This window comes from Cygnus olor, chromosome 20 (genome assembly GCF_009769625.2).
Source record: "Cygnus olor isolate bCygOlo1 chromosome 20, bCygOlo1.pri.v2, whole genome shotgun sequence".
In the NCBI taxonomy this organism is placed as follows: Eukaryota; Metazoa; Chordata; class Aves; order Anseriformes; family Anatidae; genus Cygnus; species Cygnus olor.
Window position 1 is genome coordinate 10,237,099 of NC_049188.1, and position 21,279 is coordinate 10,258,377.

The following is a 21,279-nucleotide window of genomic DNA, read 5'->3' on the forward strand; positions in this document are numbered from 1 at the left end:
GACACCCTTGGAGCTGGGATATCTATTCCTGTCCTCCAGAAGAGAGTCACAAAGAAGAGCCCAAGATAAAAAGAATAAGTGTGCAGAGGAATAAAGCAGATAGAAAGATCTGGCCAACCACCAATATCATCAACAGCCATGTATCCCCAATAGCACTGAGATAAGAGCACAACAAGAACGGTACAAAAGCTTAGCCTAAATCAGAGGACGAGACAGTAATCTGACTCCTAGTCCTCATGTAACAAATGTTACAGTGACAATTCCAGTACAATGCACAAATCTGAAATTGGTTCAGCTCATCGGACCATCTTGCAGCACTCTCAACATCACTCCCCTATTAAAAACACGGCAAACATCTGTGCGTCCTGCAACTTCTCACCTGCTGAACCCTGCTGGGATCATCCAGTTGGAGCTTGGCAATCACACAGCCTGGATCCAACACTGCCCCAGGGCGTTTGACATAATGGATGCAGCCCGATTCTCCTACTGTTAGTGTCATCACCATTTTCATCACCTGTAGCAAGGAAACAGGTTACACACTCAGCTTTCCTTCTCCCCAGATGGCTCTAGTTTTGTGAGCTAGCAGCCAATATCTTACCACAGACCTAACAAACCTGCATGACCACCTTTTGTATTCAGGTTTTCTCAAGGGCTTGAAAGTACACATATGGTGAATGAAACTCCAGGAATTTAAGTGAATGGTAGAACAAATTACTACAAATTAGTAGCCACAAATTAGTGCAGCAGGAAGCTGTTTGGACCGATGGATACTCAAGTAGGTCCCACATTCAACACAGATAGCTGCAGATATAATCTACTACTGCAGCTGCTGTACTCTTAGAAATGGGAGAGCCACTGTCAAAAGCTACAGCAACACACTTGCTTTTAGCAGAGGGAATTAGGATTACTTTCTAGAGGTCACAGGTCTCAGCCTTCTGTTCACAAACAGAGATGCTCTCAGTTCAGCCAAGGAAGCTCTTGCCTTTGGAGCAGAAGAGTTGGGTTTGGGGGAGGGCAGTCTAGTTTTACCACTGCTGTAGCACATACCACAACCGGGAATACAGGAATTAAGCAGGTGGTGCCTTCTTAGCCGTTGCTCAGTTGCAGTGTAAAAGAGTTTACATAAAATATCTAGATCTATGGCTTGATAGTTTTCTCCTACACAATCTCTGCAACCACTTTAATTGCCCCTCTCGCAACACACCCTTCCCTCCCTCAAATCTGTCTTGACCATGGACTCCTACACAACCTCTCAAGCTTTCCTCACTATGCCACAGAAATTGTTAGTCCTCCTCCTCTCTAAGCTTAAGTAACTTCCAAGGGAGAAGGGAGGAGTGATGTTTATTTTCAGCTTAACTTGTCTGATCAACCTGATAAATAATCAGGTAATCAGAGAAGTCTTAATTTGTTACTTAATCCTAGCATATACCTCTGCTTCTGAGTCTTTGTAAGTGCTAAGCAGGGACCTACAAACAGAAAGCCTTCTTCACCATAGTTAGAAGACATGGAACACATGGATCCCACTCTCCTTTGATATCACAGCAAGACAATAACCATGATAATAACTCTCATGGCTGAGAAATTTTGCTTATCGCTTGATGCAGTCATTAATGCTCAAATTGCAGCTGTTAATTTCTTCCCCACCACACCGTTCTGTTTGCTGATTCCTGCATTAGTCCAAGTTAAAACACATATAAAATTTGGAGAGGAAATACTCAGAATTATTCCTCATTCTCAATTCCCAGTTCCAGAACATTCAATTTATTTCCTCCTCAGCTTTTGCATGGACAGATTCAGCAGCTGCAGCCTACTCAGTCCTTTGAGACTTTTACCTCGATTTCTGCAAAGCATTGGCCTGCAAACACGTGTCCGCCATCCTCCACCACATACTGAATAAGCTTCCCAGCTGAAGGCGAGCGCAGGATGGAGGGATCGTTTTCCTTTTCAAACACACAGGTCTTGTTACCTATAGTGATACGATACCTAGGAAATAACAGGAAAAATAGAATCATTGAATCATTTAGGTTGGAAAAGTCCTTCAAGGCCATGAAGTCCAACCATCCACCTAACACTCCACGTCCTCTGCCAACCCATGTCCCTAAGTGCCTCATCCACACGTCTCTGAAGTACTTCTAGGGATGCCAACATCTGGGCAGCTCACTCCAATGCCTAACCACCCCTTCTGTGAAGAAATTCTTTCTGATATCCAATCTAAACCTCCCCTGGCACAACTTGAGGCCGTTGCCTCGTGTCCTATCACTTGTCACCTGAGAAGAGAGACTGGTACCCACCTCACTGCAGCCCCCTTAGCAACACTGCACACATGCTTCTTCTCTACCCGTGGATATCACTCACTGTTAGAACCAGAACCAATGAAGTTCAGGAATTCATATAAACAAAAACTGGTATTAGTGGAGATTGCACTCGCCATACTTAACACACAACACATTCAACAAACCCCATGCAAAATCCTCTTGTACATGGAGCAAAGCTGAAAAGAGCAGGATGTACCCATGCATTAAACTAAGGTTGAATCTTTATAGCATTTGCCAACCCAGAAAGTTATCCAAACTCTCTCTGAACTCCTGAGCAGATTTGCTCCATTTGCCATAGAAAATAAAACCAGCAGAGGGGGCAAAGTGGTTCCAAATCCAGAAGGTGGAGATTTACTGATGTTCTGGTTTTCACCTCCACGTGTTTCATCTCAGAAACTAAAGCATTCAGCATCCCACAAAAAATAACAAAGTCTTCCTCTGTGAGGACCAGGGTCTCCTTCAGTATCTTTCAAATTACCCAGCTTAGGGTCATGGAAAGAACAACTTCTCACACTTTCACAGAAATCACAAGTCAATCAAAAACTACGTCTAAGGGAAATGGGGATCTAAGCGCTAGCTCACCTAAGCAACCTACAAATCAACTGGTTGGTCAGCGTACTAAGTTCCTCTCCCAGGTGACCAGATATAATCCAAAAAGGGCACTTTTAAAGAGCCAGCAAGAGAATATACACCACATCAGTACACGCTCAGACCTTCCTTGTAAAAGTATCCCGGATATGCTCTTTAGATGAAAACAACTTCTCCCTGCAAACTCATCGATAATAATCCATCCAGTAAGCTCTTCCATTCCCAGGTGATCACTGGGAAGCATAAGGTTAGGAGTACACCTAATCTTGACTTGTATGGAAATGTTAGGCAATAAATTTTACAGGTTGCTACCTGTCCACTTCTTCCTTCATGTAAGTAGTATAGCTGCTGCCATCATAGGACAGGAGCAGTCCTCCATCGCTCAGCCGGTGCACATCGACTTCTACACAGGAGCTGTTCATGATGACCACGTAGGAGTTGGGAGACTGTCGGGTCACCTGCAGATCCACAAGAAGAAGTATTACATGCAAGACACATGGCATGTATTACAAAGATTAAGCCAGAGCAGCACACAGACATTTCCAACTAATGGTGGCAAGAGGATGGTTCTTCACACTGTGCAACTTACCTTCAGCACATACTTCCGTCCTTCATAGATGAGTTCCACATCCACGGTGTTTAGCAGAGTATGAGCAGGCAGAACTTGGCCCCTTGAAGAAGAAGCACAAAACAAAACATGCTTTCCAGAAGCCATCAAACGGCTATCAGGGGCCCAAGGAAATTCAAAGACGTATGCAAGAATTAGGCTCTTAAACCATCTCTTCTTACGAAAGGTACACAACCATTTGATAAAGCCAGTCCATCTCTCCCTACCAATACAGGTCACCTCAACTTTCCTTTCCATTCACCAGCTTTTGCCTTTGAGTCATCAAAGAAGCATCACAGTCCAAGTTACAGAACTTAGAGCATGACTTAGCACTGGGATAAAGCAGCTCTTCCCCCTGTTTGCAGTATGGAGTCACCAACAGGACACCGAAGGGAGGTACTATTAAAAATGGACTTGCCTGGATCATACCAGGTTTAGCCTGACGGAGCGTTATGACTAGGTTCCCCTACAGTGCCTGTTCTACTTTAAAGCCAGCAGGAACAGACAGGATTTTCTAAGTACTAGTGGGAAACATTCAATTTTGAAAATTATGTCAAATCTGGAAAATTAAATCAATTGTCAAAACAGGAGGATAGTATATGGTGATTCAAGACTCCCTAAAATGTTGGTGTGGCAGCACAAAGGGAAAAAGAACTCCACATTTCTGCACCATTTCTTGAAGCTTCCGCCAAAACAGCTAGAAATCAAACCAATCTGTTCAAACAGCAGGGGATATCTGGGGAGATGCATAGATATGTGCCGGTTTTCTTAGGCTGGTAGACAAACAGCTACCAGAGAACAGAGAGCAAATAACAAGCTCTGTGCATTTCTTGCTTGTACTGTACTTGAACAAAACTTGCAAGTCAAAAATAACTACAATCTGCTTGTCAGCTGTCTACCCAATCAGCCTGCAGCTTACCTTTCTAGAGAGTGCAGGAAGTTTGAGACACTGTTCCGTAAGCTCACATCAGCCACATGAAGAGCTCCACATACCACTCCTAGCATGGTATCAGGCCTTTCAGCCTAGAAAGAAAGAGTACATAAAACGGTTACATATCCTTTAGCCTAAAGCCAAAATACTAGCCTTATTTCTCACATATACTAAGTTGCTTTTATGGTCAACTCTAAAACCACTTTCCCCGGGCAAAACAGTGACCTAAAGAAGAATCAAGCCTGGTGAAAATGTTAATTTGTAAAGTGGAAAATTAAGGATTTAGGAGTGGAAATTAAGCACTCCTAAATCCTTGTCTTCTTGCAACCATCATCCACCAAGCTTTCCTACTCGCTGTTTCTCACTCTCTCTGCTCCACCTTCTCCTCTTCCTCTCCCTCTCTCCAGTTTGTAGTCATGTAAAACAAACATCCGCACCTGTACTTTCTCAGCAATAAGCCGATCCAACCAGCCAGTGTCAATGCGGTTCTGCTGGAAGCTTTCTGTTTCCAACAGTTTAATCAAGTACTCAACAGTGGTTCGGAAATCCCCTCGGATGGACAGCTCCTTCAAAGCCACCACCATGTTTCTGAAAAAGAAAATAATACCCATTATCCATCCCATATTAACAGTAATGTGCAAGCTGGTAACTCTAGATAGTTCCCCATGAGTTGCCTGGAAAAACTAGTCAGAAAAGAATAGCAGAAGAACACGTGCACTGGAGCCAGATCCTATGTGGCATGCTGGGGAATTAAAGAATATTGATTTTTTTCAATCTGCTGCTGGTGTGAACCAGAAAAGCTCAGCCAGCACCAGCTATGAGATCAGGAGCTCCTGCTGTCATCATCATCCAAGTACCCATTACACACAAGAAGTATACACATAATGACAGATGCTGTCACCATCCCACCCAGAATGAAACAGTGGAAAGACTCTGGATGAAAAATGGCTTGGGATGACAGGTCAGACGGTCCTGTCTTATGACAGGACTTTTATGTTCCACATCACGAGGACGCACAGTGGTTTACAACGCATAGTAAGTTATCAATGTTGTTCCAATTAGAAGCCTTCCACCTGAATGCTTTCAAAGAAGGACTTCAACAGAATGGTAGCTGTATCTTACCCCAGCAGCAGGCATGCAAGGCAGGAATGAAGCAGAAAGGAAAAAAATAAAGAGAAGTAACCAAAAAGTCTAGAAACGTAGGTGCAACACAGTGGAACTGCAAAGCAAGATGGGATGAAAAGCCTGACCATGACATGGAAAGCAAGTTAAGAGAGGGAAACTTCTCTTAAAACTCCTAAAATAAAGAAGTCTAGTTTTATCCATGGCGCTTTGGATTTAAAAGGACCGAAACAAGCTATTTTTTTACTTACGAGATGGCTTCTTCACGATTCTCGCCCCAAGAGAAGCAGTGACCAAACTGAGAATCAGCAAACTCATGAAGCCCTCCTGCAGCAGCAACACTGAAATAGCCCCAGACGTTCTTATTGCTGCGGAAATTCAGTTCCTGGACTGTACCAGAACTAGGCTTAAATCCCTGTAAAGACAGACAGACATTGCTATACACCCTAAAGAAAAAGTAAATAATCCAGAATTCGGGGGGTAATCAGAGTTTTAAAGAGCATCTCTTTGCACTGCAACAGGATACACACACAGCTAAGTTCAGGCTGAATCTGTAAAGAGTTCCGTGCCAAAGGACAGCATGGTTCTCAAGAATACAGAAATGCAGGAACTGTTGCAATTCAGAAACTATGGAAAACTGAAGACCTTAGCTTTTGTGAGGTCAACAACACTTTAGCAGCTAATAACGACAGCATGTTTGGGGACAATAAAGTCACAACAGAAAGAAGTCATAGTGCTAAGGCATAGCTACAATCTATTATATCCCAGGAAGATGAGGAGACAAAGGTAAACATACTGTACAACACACCTGTGTCAGCCCATTCATGTTCTTCTAGTGTCTAACCACAGCCTACAGAGCTATCAGCTAAGGAAGATAAGGGAAGAATCTTTTTAAGATGCTGCCAAACCTTCCAGGAACAGCAGCAGGACTGAACCTAGCTGTAAAGCTTGGGGTTATCAGAGTGCAATTAGGAACTACAGAATTTAAAACACTCACCTCATCAGGATTCTCACTGGTGATACGTGCAGCAATAACATGGCCACGTGGACAGGGAACATGAGCTGAATTCTCAAAATCAATAGCTCCATCTCCCCACGGAGAAACACCATACATCACTCGGATATCCTTGATCCTGTGGAGCGGAATCCCCATGGCAATCTAAGGGGGAGAAACAGTATTTACCACCACTAAGCAAGTTGCTTTACTCACAGAGTCATTCTTCCTTGAAGAACTAATTCCACAAATTCTCTGCAGAAGCTAACGCCGCAGTTCCAGTATGGCAAATACACATGCCTATTTTCTTATGTGAGCCTTCTCCATGGACACGTCTTGGAACATTCCCAGTTCTCAGGACAGCTGGACTGAGTGTAATATCCACCTTAAGCCTTTCAGACAGTATTTTCCATTGACTGATTAAAGGGCTCCAAAGAAGGCTGGCCAGTGCTAGGTCAGCTGAGGATGGGCATACATTAGGCCTGTTAAAAATATACCAAGGTGCCAGTGAGACAGATGGCCCCTAACTGGTTGTATGAGACCTTTGTGGAATTTCACAACCATGAACTGCAGAGAGGGTAACCCGCAGAACTGGCTGCTGACCGCAGCCTTACGGACTAAAGTCCCAGTAGTCATTAACTGTTTTTTTTTTGTTTTTGTTGTTGTTTTTTTGGTTGGTTTTGGTTGCGTTTTTTTGTTTTTTTCAGCTACAGTTCAAAAAGGCTGAGCTTTACTTTAACCATTTCTCTTAGCTGTCTATTAGCCAGACACCAACAGATAAAAGAAAAAACTAAACTGGTTACTGCACCAATGCCCCCCCTCTATGAAACTGCATCTAGCATCAGCAATATGCAAGAACAGTGCCCAAACAATGAGGAAAGCATCTGATCAGCTACAAAACTCTCAATGCCTGGCAAATACATACAGAGGGCTACTGGAATTACCTGCCGAGAGAACACTCAGGCCAAAACCAAGTGGCCTCCTGACAAAATGAAGATGATCCTGCTCCTCCTGCTTGCTGAAATAAAATGATGATGGTCTTGACTGCTAGCAATTGGATGGGAGATCCATAGCATAAGAGAAGTCATGATGTGTCTGCCAAGCAGAGGGAGCTAGCTTTATGCCAAAGCACTTATGGTCTGGAAACGTACGTCTGTTCAAGCTTTCCAGTTCCTATCAGATCACATACCCTTTCATGCCTGCAGGCATTCAAAACAAGCTGCTCATCCTTGAAGGGTAACATCTTTTGCCAGTGCCTTGGGTGACAGAGCTGAGAGAGTTACTTCTTTCCAAACCCAAAGCAAATGGCTCCAAAGGCTTAGCAAGAAGAGAACTTCACGTTCATGAGATTTGGGCCAAGTCAGCACAGTGAATCCAGCCACAGCTGCATGAAGCACAGCGATGGCTGACAAACTGCATCATGCAAGTCCAAGTAGCTGCATCTCCCATGCAACAGCCAGTCTCCTTTTTTTCAAGGAGACTGATACAACCTGGTTCCTGTGAGCTCTCTGCTTTGACGACACTGAAGAGGGATTGTCTGTCACAGAGCGTGCAGAGCACTAGACTCAATTTGATGGCCTCTACCTTGGCCTCTCCATTGTACAGACACATCTTGCAATTTCAGGAAAGGCAGGAATTCAAAATAATAAAGGTGAAAGTAAAAGTTAGGTTAGCAGAGCTACCAGTTTCCAACACTCCTGCAACTAGCTCTTAGCCAAGAACAGCCTAGAAGACATTCCAGTTCAACTATTTGTTTCCTCCACCATCTGTCCAATAAACTTCAAAACATGAACATCAGGGAGGAGAAAGAAAAGGGGAAAGACGACAAGAGGGTAAGAATGGGAGAGATGAGAAAATGAAAGGAAAAATACACCTAGAGTCCCTAATGTGCTGTAAGACAGAGAAACAGAAGGAAGGGAAGAGGACTGTGGCATTTATCCACTAATGGAAAAGACTGGGACTGAGAAGAGGGAGACAGCATGGCAGCATGGAGTGTGCAACAAATGTTTTCTACAGCGTCTGTGAAGAATTCCTTCGTTATTTTGGGGGGATCAGAACAACAAAAAGCCTATGGGTTCATATAAACCATAACTGTCTCTCATTGTGATGACCTCCCCTTGAAAAAGCAATAAATCAAGACAAATTCTTGGTTGCTGTCTACTGGTCTTGTCACATCTACTTGAGTACCTAATTATTAGGCACAAAACCTATGTTGTAGAAGGACCAAAGAGCAGGCGCCTCAGCTAGGAAGAGGAACCATCTGCTATGAGTGAGGGGCTTGGGGAAGTGGAAACAATTGCCCTGGAAGTCAGGAACTGCTAATCGAAATTAAAAAGATCAAAGTCACTTTCCTGAACTCCAAACAACTGCTGAACTTGCTGAAAGATGAAAATTCCAGTTGTCCGTTCTTTTTTCCCTCTCTTTTGTCATTAGAAATTCTGGGAATACTGTTCTCCCTTGGAGGCAGTGGGGTGGCTGATGCACTGCTCAAAACTGGCACAGCAGTTGATTGCTCTCTTAACCTCAGAAGCCAACTTATTTGACAAAATAATTTTAGAGCTTTAAGAACTACTCATGTCTAAAGCCTGTTGAGACAGGCCTTTTACACACAACCTTTCCTTAAATTGGTTTTCCTACCTTTACATTTTATTCCTCTGCTGCTTCACACTCCTTTTAACTGAAGGTCTCCCTAAGCAGTCCAGAACAACTAGAAAATAAACTCTCTTTGCTTTCCAAATCCAAAAGAACCAAATGGTAGAACCGTAACTTAGTTGAACAGTCCTAACAGAAGGGGAAGAATATTTTGAAACACAGAAGTTTTGCTCCAGCCACAGAAGGTAAATCCCAAGCTGGTAAAGTACCCAAACAGGTCTATTAATTGTTGGGTGGTTTTGTTGGGAAGGAAGAGTGGGGGATACAAGTAACACCTACCTGCACTTGAGGATATAGGCCATATTTGGTCACGCTCTCTAACATTTTCCTAACATTCTCTCCTCTATCGGTACCAAGATCTAGTCATCTGCATAACATTAGCGTGTGATCCAGTTTTAACACAGAAACCTGGCAGTGACTCAACAGGAGTCCGCCCCCCTAATTTTACTAGGGCTTCAGCAGAACAGGTTTTTCGTGGTCAGGCCTCTTCACCATACCACAATTCCGGTACCTCTGAAAGCCTCCAGAAGCTTGGGACCTGGGTCCTGACTCACCTGGAGCTGTGCTGCCGGCAGATTAACATCAGCTACCATCTCCGTGCAGGGGTGCTCCACTTGCAGACGGGGATTCAACTCCAGAAAGTAAAAACTGCCATCCTGGCTGTAGAGGTATTCCACAGTGCCCGCGCTCACATATCCCACCATTTTGGCAAGCTTCACTGCACACTAGGACACAGGAAAGAAGAGTGTTTGTTCTGTTCAGCCACCCCATCCACTTCAGACTTTTTGGTGGCATCCTAAAACATCCAAAAGCTTGTACCCAGCCCAAGAACTGCTCAAAGGAAAGCACATGGCACAGGAGTTCTGGTTTCCAGGCTATTTCATTTACACTGTTTACAAAGGGCAGAATTTGAAGGGCGTATTTGTAACAGTCAGCATTAGAAAATTCATCCAATTCCTGCAGTTTGTTTTTAATGTGACAATACGCATTTAAAATACACTTCCTTCCCATTTTTGAGGTGAAAGCAGTTTTCAACAGAGCTCTAAAACTTTTTGCTAGCACATGGTGGACTCATGCTTGGAAATGTCAGTGGTTGTCCACATAAAGCAGTTTAAGACACATAACCCTAAACTGCTCTTTTAAAAGATTCAACAACGTAAAGTTACTGGCAATGTAAAAAAAAAAAATCCTGGCTGTTTCTGGAGTCTCATAAGGAAAGAGAATTTTCAGAGCCTCTCTCACCTGCTCCATGTGCTCAAATACCACCGAAGTCGCAATAGAAGCAGGTGCTTCTTCAATAATCTTCTGGTGCCTGCGCTGCACAGAGCAGTCCCGACCAAAGAGAGAGATGGCATTGCCATACTGATCTGCCAGGATCTGCACCTCCAAGTGGCGGGACTGCTTGGCTAGCCTCATTACGAAGATTGGAGAGCCTGGGACTTCAGCTTGAACCTATAGCAGAGACAGCATATAAATGGACAAATCAGTTTTTGTAAACAACTGTCTTAATCACGATCAACCCAAGCCCATTTTTGAAGCAACAAGTATCCATAATATTTCCCCTGGGCCATTTATGGCTGAAAATACCTCGTGTTTGCTTGTATGTAATTGGAGTGCTGTTTCCATCATCTCAACTTTCCTAAATAATCCATAAGCTAAAGAAGGTTTGTGCCCCTCAGCATTTTACATTTACACTGCAAATACTCTCCATTATTTGGATTTATTCAGCATCTACCAGAATGCTGGGTATTTGACAACTGTTCTGGTTATGCAGATATATTGAAATCCTACCAACACAGAGAAGAAAGAATGCATGAACTCATGGTTCAAAACAGCTGAACAGGCTCTGATACGTAGTAGTGTCTTTTTTAGTTCTTCAACATTTCCAATAGAGTGCTCTTAGAGCCACCAAACCTGAACAGAGAATCATAGAATCACAGAATGGTTTGGGTTGGAAAGGACCATAGAGATCATCTAATTCCAACCCCCCTGCCTTGGGCAGGGACACCTCCCACTAGACCAGGTTGCCCAAAGCCCCATCCAGCCTGGCCTTGAAAACTTCCAGGGATGAGGCACCCACAACTTCTCTGTGCAGCCTGTGCCAGTGCCTCAGCACCCTCACAGTGAAGAATTTCCTCCTTATATCTAATCTAACCCTCCCCTCTTTCAGTTTAAAGCCATTTCCCCTTGTCCTATCACTATACTCCCTGACAAAGAGTCCCTCCCCAGCTTTTCTGTAGGCCCCCTTTAGGTATCGGAAGGCTGCTGTAAGGTCTCCCCGGAGCCTTCTCTTCTCCAAGGTGAACATCTAGAATGAGACAGTACAAATCAATAGAAATAATTACCTGTCTAAAAAGGTTGGGGAAGTCATCTGCATTGTTAACTTTCCTAATTCCTTTTCCTCCTCCTCCTTCAGAGGCCTTGATCATGACAGGGTAGCCAACCTCTTCAGCAGCCTGATCAAGACGGGAAAACATGGGTAAGTACAAAAAGTTAGCGGTAGCAAGTTGAAAAGATCATTATTTCCCTACGATTTGTGTCCAAGCCTCCACATCTTCTGACTCTATTTAGCAAGCTACACATGAATGAGACGGAAACCAAATATTCCAGTTCAGGAGGGTTCCTATAGTTGGAAAAATGAGGAACATTTGCTGCCATGGCTGTGATTTTGTGACTACAGAGAACTATAGCTTCTTGAAGCTCTAGGCTCTTGCCAGGTGTGCATGCAGCAGGACTTCAAATAACTCCAAAATACTAGCCACCTACCCGCAGTCCATCGTCTGCATCTTTCACATAGCCTTTTTCATATAGCTCCTGAGGAACATTCAGGATACGTTTCTGAAGATCATTTTCTTGCCAGTCTACTCGAAGACCTGAAATATAAGCATGATCTTCTAGCTCATTCTGCTGCAAGGCTCAATGAGAATTCATACATTAGACATTGGTGAAACAAATAGCAGTCACAGTTCCTCATGGAACCAATCTGGAAGTGTTTACAAAAAAGAGCATGCAGAACATAAACAGATGACTACTGTTTTCTGGGGAGCAAAGATTTTCATCTGGGAAGCCAACCACAGTTATATCCTCCTTCACTTACGTTGCGCAATTCTGAGAAACAGGTTGTTATTTATCATCTTTGAAACTGCATAGAGCTTCCACGGAAGCAGAGTGTTGGCTGTGTGCTCAAGAATTACAAGCTATATGCTAAAAAAGTAGAGATTGCAGAAACACCAGATACTACAGCAGTACCGTTAGACTAACAACACATTAAGGAACGTGTAAATTTTGCCTGACATATTTATTTATGACATAGTGACTATGCCTAAAAGCCTTGGATGGCACAAATTTGAATCCCTAAACAGATGGAACACATCCAATAGACCTTTTTGTGCACAGATACTTATTAAAGATTAAGTGTGTTGAAGAAAAGATCAGAATAAACTTTATACACAGGTAAATTCCTTCTTACCACTGCCACTCCAAGGAAGAGTTGGGATGCCAGCAGTCTGAGCCACTATTGATGAAGCAATTTTATCTCCTAAAGCCCACATTGCTTGGCTTGGAGGACCTGTAAAGACCAAAAACAACACATGAAAGAGACACAGGAGTTATCAAACACTAGGGAAATGCCCACAGTTCTGATCTGGGTTCCATGTAAGAGCGATATACAACAGCTGTTAGCAGGACTGATGCATGCCACATCCCAACTGGTATAAACCAACATTTCTGAACTGAAACCAAGAGCATTAACTCTATCAGCCAGGAATCTAAAGGCAAACAGACTAGAGTACCTTTGACTAAGAAAAAGGAAAAGGTAATTGTAACCATAGCAATGCCACCACAGCCGTATCACAATAGCTTGTTAAGTGCCCATCATGTTAAGTAAGTCTTGGAACACCCAACCTGCAAGCACCACTACCTGCCCATGTGTTTCTCTTCAAGCTAAGCCTGCTCTCAAAGAGATGGCAGGTGCTAGTAGCTGGTACTAGGTGTGCACATCACGTGCTATTGGAATAATAATTCAGTGCCCTGATTTCACTAGAAATTTGGCTTGTGTGGGACTGTAGCTAATGACTGGTAAGAGATTCAAACTGGAATCAAAACGCAGCTTTTAAATTCACTCTTCTTCAAAGGCTCAGAGTATTTCTGCAGTGATGGCTTAAGTCATTGCAGATCTGCTAGAAGTCAGAACATGATACAACTGTCTCCCAAGCTAAAGGCTATGTTCAGACCATAACTTTTATCACATTAAGTCAATTTTTAGTTTTAAACACAGCATATCCAAAACCTTATCCTATATTCAGATATGGAGATGACGCTTCTGGTCAGAAGTACATATCCTCACCCATGAAAGCAATCCCATTTTTGTGGAGAAGTTCTGGTAGTTTAGGGTTCTCGGAGGCATGGCCCCAGCCAGCCCATACAGCCTGCAGAAGAACATAACATAATTCACTCTTTGTTTTAGTAAACTGGCAAGTAAGCAGAAATACAAAGCATGCAGATACTTCCAAGTCTTTCTTTTCTCCACTGAACAGAAAAGATCCTCGTAACATTCATAAGCCAGACAAGATTCCTGAGTATGTTTAGTTTAAAGGACCAGCATATTGCATCTTGCAGACGAGTCAAAGAAAGCAAAGAAGTTGTTGAAGATGAACTAAGCTTAGGGAAGTGAAAGGGTGAAGGAAACCTTCTATCTCCCGCAGATATTCATACTGGGAATCTGACTGCTTTCTAATATTCTTGTCTTTTAGTGCTAGTATAGGGTTGTCATTTCCATTTCTTTGACCTATCTTTTTCACCAGATACAACTCATTATTTAAGAGAACATTCCTTAGTGTCATTTCATGATTTAAAAACTGTGACACTTCTCACCTGCACTGGAATCCGTTTAGCAATATCAAGAATGAGTTCCACATTTGCATAGTTGTTGTTGTTTGGTCCTCCTGGAACTGGGACATAGTGATCCGCCATTTTAATATACTCTGCAAACACAACAAAGGTTGCATTAGATTGCAAATCTAATTAATGGTACTTGGTCTAAAACTCCCTAAATCTACAGTATGAGCAAATTCTAAAATCTGTATCCACTTTTCTTTCTCACTGACTTTGGAAATTCATGACAGTGATCCAAGAGTATTTTCTACACAATAAAATACCTATAGCAAACATTAAACTTCCTGTCTTGAAAGCATTTTAAAATAAATCTATTCTAAAACTGCTCAAACATTCCTGTAAATCAGTTCAAGATTATCTCCCACTTTAAGGTTGTTTTTAATTCGTCATTCTGACAGTCAGAATCACATCCCAGAAGCATACTTCCTACCCTCCTTTCTAACTGGGGATCAAATCCTCCAGTCTCCTGTCTGGCATCAGACCACCGTCACTCCAGAACATCAGGCAGGGAAATTACTATTCACTGCTACGCTTAAAAAAAAAAAAGCCTGAAAAACACTTTAAAAGTTTTGATGTGTGCGTAAGTGCATAACACTCAGGATCTACGGTAATTCAGGTAACTCCCAGAAACCTACAGGAAGCAGGTACTTGCTAAAGTATATAAATGCTTATAGATTGTCAGCAAATATGTGAAATCAAACTTAAAAATATAAACCTAAAACCATGTTTAAGGTAAGTATATTCCAGTCAGATCTGAATATGGTTTTGAATGAATAGGTAACGCAAGATTACCCGTCTGGTGCTTTGTATTCCTTCCAATTTCAAACGAACATGTATAATCTCCTCCCAAAAAAGTCTGTTACCTGACAGAATGGCATGTGATACAGCAGACATACACTCAACTTCTTGCACCCCTGTGGGCACACAGGCCTGTGTGGAGATGGTTGTGCACCTTCACTCACCTGCGTTTGCTTTCAGATCCTCAGGAGTCACCATGACAACAAATCTGATCGCCCGCTCATTTCGAAACATCTCATAGGACCAGCGTCGGATCGATCTCATGCATTTCACTGCTGCAATCCCATTATTGGCTATCAGGACCTAAGTATATCAGATGCGGGGAAGAGATAGAGTCTAAATAACACAAAGCACTAAGCAATAATAAATCTGGCTGTTTTCTCAGCAGAGTCTTTCATCCAATTTTTTGGTTCAGTTTCCTCAGCCAGTTTTCAATTCACCAAAACCATTCAATGCCCCATCAAGCAAACCAGAAATCAGCTCCTGCTTGACCATAAAGATGTTAACGTATTGTTTTGTTTGGATTAAAGAGCAGGAGGACGCATGAGAACAGGCATAATGAGTTGCTAAAATTTTTAATACCTGAATGGAGAAGACCTCATCCATTAAATGACTATGTATTTTTAAATACATTTCTTAGTGTTTTGTCCAGTCAACATTTGTTATATGTCTATAAAATATATTCCTGTACCAGCAGAAGTGCTCTAGCTCACTCTTTTTTTTTTCCTGTCACACCAAATTAAAACAATGGGACGTCTACTTATCACATTTAAAATAAAACTGAAATGGAATAATTACAGGCAGAAATACAATTTTCAAGTGCAGGAATATTAGTATTTTGATACATGCAATGTACAGCCTTCTATGTAGAGAAGTCACTGCTCAAGGGAAGGGAACAAGAATGCAATCTGCTGAAGTCAAAAAGGTCAGCAACTTACCTTCTCAATAACTTTATTCCCTCCAAAACGAGTAACAAATTCTGCTGGAGAAGCCACAGTGAAATCCCGCTGCACGTCAACTTTCTTCCTGTCCCGGCCTTGCTTTACAAGGTGTAAGCCAGACATGCTGGGCCTAAGGTAATATGAGGGGGACAGAAAAAAGGAACTTGGCAGTGCAGATGTTCATGAATGGAGCAGGATACGTCAATGATTTGTAAAGATCCCCTTGACCATATTCCCCTAGAATTATTCCCTGCTTCCAGCCCACCATGGCCTGGCTCTGAGTTCTTACAAGGATGAATTTGTTTTGTAACGACCTTTCAGTTGTATCTCTGCAAATGCCAGGTTACCTGGAGAAATTCTAGTTACGCTGATCTACAAGCAGGTAGAAATGTGTTTGCTGCATACAGCTGCCCATCACAGAAGAGCTGTGTTGACTATGCTCCACCACTTTGCTTCCAAGACCTCTGGGAAAGCTGACAAGCGACGACTTTTCTTGCTTTGGTAAAACAATGTACTAAATCGGACTCTATCAGGAAATCCTATTTGAGAACCACAGCAAGTAACCCTCCAAGTGTAAATGAGAGGCTCTGCCATCTCTGTGACTGGTAACTTAAAATCATTTTCCAAGGATTTTCCACTACCCAATCTTTCATATCTTTATGATACGTTCTGGAGGACAAATTCATCATGTTACTGCTAATATGACAAAGCCAGTTTTGTGTCCAATCAACTCTGTGCTCTGCCGCCCTTTTGGTGTGGAAATAGGAATGTCATGTCCCTTTCTTATGCTTCAGCTTCCTCAGGAAAAAAATGGATAAATCACCCTTTGCTTCTGCAACCATGGCAGGATTTGATTTGCTAAAGTTTACAAAGCTGAAATTGTGAGAGAAGACTTGACTCACAGCGTGCGTCTACTGTACCGCAGCATGACTGGGGCAGCAACAAGTTACTTCTCACTTTAAAGCCTCTGAGCTTTGCCTCTTCCAGCCCCCCTATCATTTACCAGCATTTTCTTCCTACATTTAGCGTGCTTTCAACAGACTCCTTCTCCACAAACACCCTGACAGAAAATCCCCCCCAGCTACCATGCTGGCCACAGAACCTTTCTGTAGGGAGCACAGGGGAGATATTTCAAGGACTGCTCGAGGTGCAGGGAAGGCCCAAGCTGCAGGCCCGGGGTGCAGCCATGCGAGCAGCCAGCGGCTCTGTGCCCGGCGGCCCCATGGGCCCAGCCGCCTGCCCTGTGCCTGTGGAAGCCATCAGGGGCCTCTGACCTAATCAGCTGCTGAAGCGTTGATGCGTTGAGCAACCCCACTGGGAAACAGGACGAGACGGGACAGAAAGCGGGCGGAATCACTACGGGAGAGCACGAAGGGAAAGCAAACCCAAGGGCAAGCCCCAGAGGCCAAGCAGCCTGCGAGCCGCGAGGTTCGCGGCCGTGCTAAGGTTGGGGCTTGAGTGAGTTGCTGCTGCTGGAGGTGCTGGGTGGCAGCCCGGGAGGAGGCACAGCCCGCTCAGAAACAGGCCGTGTCCTACGGGTGCCATGGGGATCTACCTAGCTGGAGGGCAGACCCCCCTCAGCTCTTCTGCAGGAGCACAGTAACACCACAGGCCAGAACTCTGACTAAAAAAAAAATTGCTGATGAAAGAAATCCTGAACGAACCACAGCTATTATGCAGTTTGAACCCAGATTTTTCCTTTTAGCAGTCTTTCCCATAATTTTGGTACTAACACAGACAGGAGGGGAGAAATAAAAGGTAAGAGACAGGAGATCAATAGGATGATTTTAACACATGCTTAAAAATAAATAAAAAACATCCATCTCCCAGAGACATTGTAGGCCATACAAAGGGCTGTACCTGGTCAGACCAAAGAGCTGCCAGCTGATAGCCAGAGAATGGCATATGATCAAGTTTAGTGCATGGAGGTACTTCCCCAGAAAACTTTCCCTTCTTCCAGCAAGCTGCACTTCAGAGATAAGCGGTGTCACTGCACTTTACACCGGCTGCTATCAGCAAGAGTTCACTAACCACGCTGTGCAAATCTCTGCCTGGGACTTTAAGGACAGAGGCCAACAGCCAAGAGAGAGAGTAAAAGTGTCAGTAAGGCTGAATTTCCATCAAATTTGTCTTTAAAGAAGACCAGAATCTATGGCATGGCAAGGAAGGAGCACAGCCCAAGGAATAAGTGATACAGGTTTATTCATTGCACATTTATTCAGAGCAGTCTCAAAAAAAAAAAAAAGACAAAAAACTTGGGGTTCAGAATCTGTGAACATTTATGAATATGGACTAACTTGCCAAGTTCAAATTATTACACGAATAAAGATACTGCTACGGATAAACTTCTGATTTTATTGTCGTTTTGTCATCCAAAATAAAATACAAACACTTGTTTATAAGCAAGTATAGTTCCGTTTAATTTGTGATGGGATGCATGCCAAGAATATTAAGTTTGTTCGCTAATAATCACAGGTGGCACATTATAACCAAACCAGGAAAGATTTTCTTCTTCTTTTTGCAGGGTAAGGTTGGGGAGAAGTTGGACAGTAATGAAAAAAGAAGACTGAGCTCTAAACAAAACAGAATAAATGTTGACTTAGTAACAGTTACCCCTACTACTCACCAGGTCACAGCTGCAGTGTTTTACCACGTAAGAACTTCCAAAACGCTCACCTATCCTTCTGCTTATAGAGGTTAGAAGTTGTGCAGAATCTCAAACTTTATGAACCCTGATTCCCCAACTACAATGCAGTTTAGCATCTTCCTACAGACTGCATGCACAAACACCTTACAGAAAATGGCGAGTGTTTCTGAGGGATAAAATTAACATGGAAAAATAGCAGTACAAATTCCAGTACAGTGCCCAGCTGCTTCCATCCAAGATGGGTGCTGTTATGGGGAGAGACAATCATATCTGCAATTCTTACCTCTGCAGCATGTGATATCTCATTTCCTGACTCTGATCTGCGGACTCCTCCATGCTGTCTCAGTGAAGGAATTAACAGATTGCAAGCTTGCCAACGACTCCTCTAGTGTAACTGCTGCTGTTTTATACTCTTCAATATTGCAGCTCAAAACCCAGCAGGGCAAAGCTGCCGAGAGCCTCTGCCACTCACACGGTTCTCCTTGAAGCAGTGGCACTTCCCGGATTGCTCCAGACTGTTAACCTTTGTCCCCTGCCTTCTGCCACCCCTCTGCCACTCTTTCTTCCTGTGACACAGCATGCACATTCAGAGGGTAGCAGCTCCCCTGCTCCGCGTTCAGAGGAAAGCAGCTGATCAGGAAAAGAGAAAACGATCTACAGGTTACATAACCGGGCTCAGCACGCAGCCCTGCTGCCGCAGCACACGCTGTGAAGCAGCTTCCCAGAGCTGCAGCCAGCCCCGTCCACGCTCCCCACGCCGGAGGAGTCTCGTACGAGACCGCAGAGCTTCCCCGCGTGCCGGCAGAGCCCGCTGGCATCCACCGGAGCCCTGCGCTGCCCGGACCTGCAAGCACCTCCCGTGCTGTCGCAAAGGTAGCTGCTGAGGAGCGGCCACGGTGGGAAATCAGCGCGAAGAACTCAATCAAGGCACAGTATTTAAAATCAGATTGTCACAGTGGGTGGGGAGGGGATGAGGAAAGCATTTCCAGGATGGCAGAGGGGAAAGTCAGACACACAGTCTGCAGAGGCGCACAGTGCACGTCGGTGATCCGAACACGAGACAAAGAACACACGGACACCAGCCTGGAAGGAAGCTGGGAGGGCTTGGACAAGATACCCCTGTTTGTTGTGCCTCAGTTTCTCCACCCATAAAACAGAGACCAGTTCACTCTGAGTGCTATAAGATTAAACATCCTCACAAGCAAAGGTGCTGCAGCACCACCGGGTCCATAGCATCACGGGAGAGGAGGAATGTTTACTCAGTATCGAGCACACGCAGAAACAAACTACAAATTTGGTGGGTGGGTGAAGGATGAGCAAGGGCAATGACTGCAGCTATAACACACTGGTGATCAAACCTGGATTGGCAGCAACTGGATTACATTTTTAAATATCACAGCATTCAGGTCTGTTCTAGTGCAAGGCCATACCCAGGGAGCTCGGCTCTTATTTGATGCACACGTATTCCAAGAGTCTGAGCAAATGCCATCCAACCATCCAGGATCACTCAAAAATAAATAATAATAATAATAATAATAATAAAAAGAGGAGTGAGTGCCCAGAGGAAAAAGGCATGTTAATAAGACGACAGCTTGCAATCCTGAGCCCTGAAGAGCAAGGTGAGGTCACTGCAGGAGATGGGGAACTAAGAATAGACAGCAGTATGAGCAATGACCGACTGCAAGCGCCACGTGTCTGATAAAGTGCAGGCAAACAATTCTGCACAGATCCAATTTCTTCAAGCATTGTCAGCAGAAGAGCGCAGCAGGACAGCGACACGCTGTGGCAGCAAAGGAAGTCAGAGTGGAAACAAACCTCAGACAGCAGATACAAGAGAGACTGGTCAAAGAACAGTTTGAACAACCAAAAACCCCCGGACCCAGGCAGACCACGGGTCCTGCCACTGCCAGGACAGGACTGGTATTTTCTTTGTGTCCCGTCAATGGGAAGCAACGAACTTACATTACAACAAAGAGACCACGTATTACAAAAGCCTTCTAATAGTATTGTGGATTAAAGCAGCAAGCAAAGTGATTGCACAGGCTGTGCTGTGGGAAAAGCGAGGTTTCACAACAGGTTTGAGTAGTACCTGATCAAGACTGGCTTACTGTGCAGGTGACCCTACCTTGGGGCAAAAGCACAGCCCAGATGACTCGGGGGATCCCTTCCAGCTGCACACTTTACTTGTGCCCAGATAAAAAGAAGGGGCTGTGTTAAAACACAGGATATATCTGCCCGGTTACTAAATGCCTCTCTCACCCGTCAGCCTTTGTTCCCTCTTTGAGGAGCTGCTCAGGCCACCCAGCTATGAAGTACGTCAGAAATCTCTTGTTAAACTCAATGTAAAACAGAAGCACGTCAGAAAAAGCAACTTGCCTCAGCACTCCCCAGCACTGGTTCCATCCTGACAGGCCTCCTGCGCACCATGCACAGATCCAGGCCCCCGCAGCGCAGCACGGCCTCGGCCACGGGCACACACCTTCCCCAGGGTGTCAGGCTCCCGCGGGGTGGCTGCCAGAAACTCACCGCCTCCCCACTTCCAAACAAGCCACCACAGCGCTAGAGACTTAAATTTCAGACTCGGCTCGGTAAGATCTGTGTCGCTTTCTCTTCTGGACACCGCTAAATAGGACCAGCAAAGCCCAGCAGGCAGGCAGCGCCCTCGCCGGCCACGCATTGCACACAGAACATGGCACGCTCCATCATTTTCTAAGTAACATTCTTGCGTGATCTATGGTTCCAGTAAGTTTCCTGTTTCTGATCCTGACTCGAGAATAAAATTTACGGTCAG

The 21,279-nt window shown here is 44.0% G+C and overlaps 1 protein-coding gene across 11 annotated transcripts in view; it reads right to left on the reverse strand.

Annotated features, from left to right (window-relative positions):
- ACACA (acetyl-CoA carboxylase alpha) overlaps nt 1-21,279 on the reverse strand; it is a 135,164-nt gene that overhangs the window by 91,038 nt on the left and 22,847 nt on the right. For 9 of the 11 annotated variants that reach the window (XM_040532346.1, XM_040532347.1, XM_040532349.1 and 6 more), the window contains 17 exons: nt 15,839-15,971; nt 15,065-15,203; nt 14,082-14,191; nt 13,555-13,636; nt 12,679-12,777; nt 11,976-12,082; nt 11,555-11,665; nt 10,452-10,661; nt 9,764-9,934; nt 6,561-6,722; nt 5,815-5,978; nt 4,879-5,029; nt 4,430-4,533; nt 3,493-3,574; nt 3,216-3,361; nt 1,833-1,983; nt 380-514 (listed from right to left, as the gene is read on the reverse strand). In XM_040532346.1, the coding sequence (XP_040388280.1) occupies nt 380-514; nt 1,833-1,983; nt 3,216-3,361; nt 3,493-3,574; nt 4,430-4,533; nt 4,879-5,029; nt 5,815-5,978; nt 6,561-6,722; nt 9,764-9,934; nt 10,452-10,661; nt 11,555-11,665; nt 11,976-12,082; nt 12,679-12,777; nt 13,555-13,636; nt 14,082-14,191; nt 15,065-15,203; nt 15,839-15,971 (2,257 nt within the window). Of the gene's footprint in view, nt 1-379; nt 515-1,832; nt 1,984-3,215; nt 3,362-3,492; nt 3,575-4,429; nt 4,534-4,878; nt 5,030-5,814; nt 5,979-6,560; nt 6,723-9,763; nt 9,935-10,451; nt 10,662-11,554; nt 11,666-11,975; nt 12,083-12,678; nt 12,778-13,554; nt 13,637-14,081; nt 14,192-15,064; nt 15,204-15,838; nt 15,972-18,771; nt 19,117-21,279 lie in introns of those variants that run through there. The other 2 variants (XM_040532355.1, XM_040532354.1) reach the window with 2 other exon arrangements.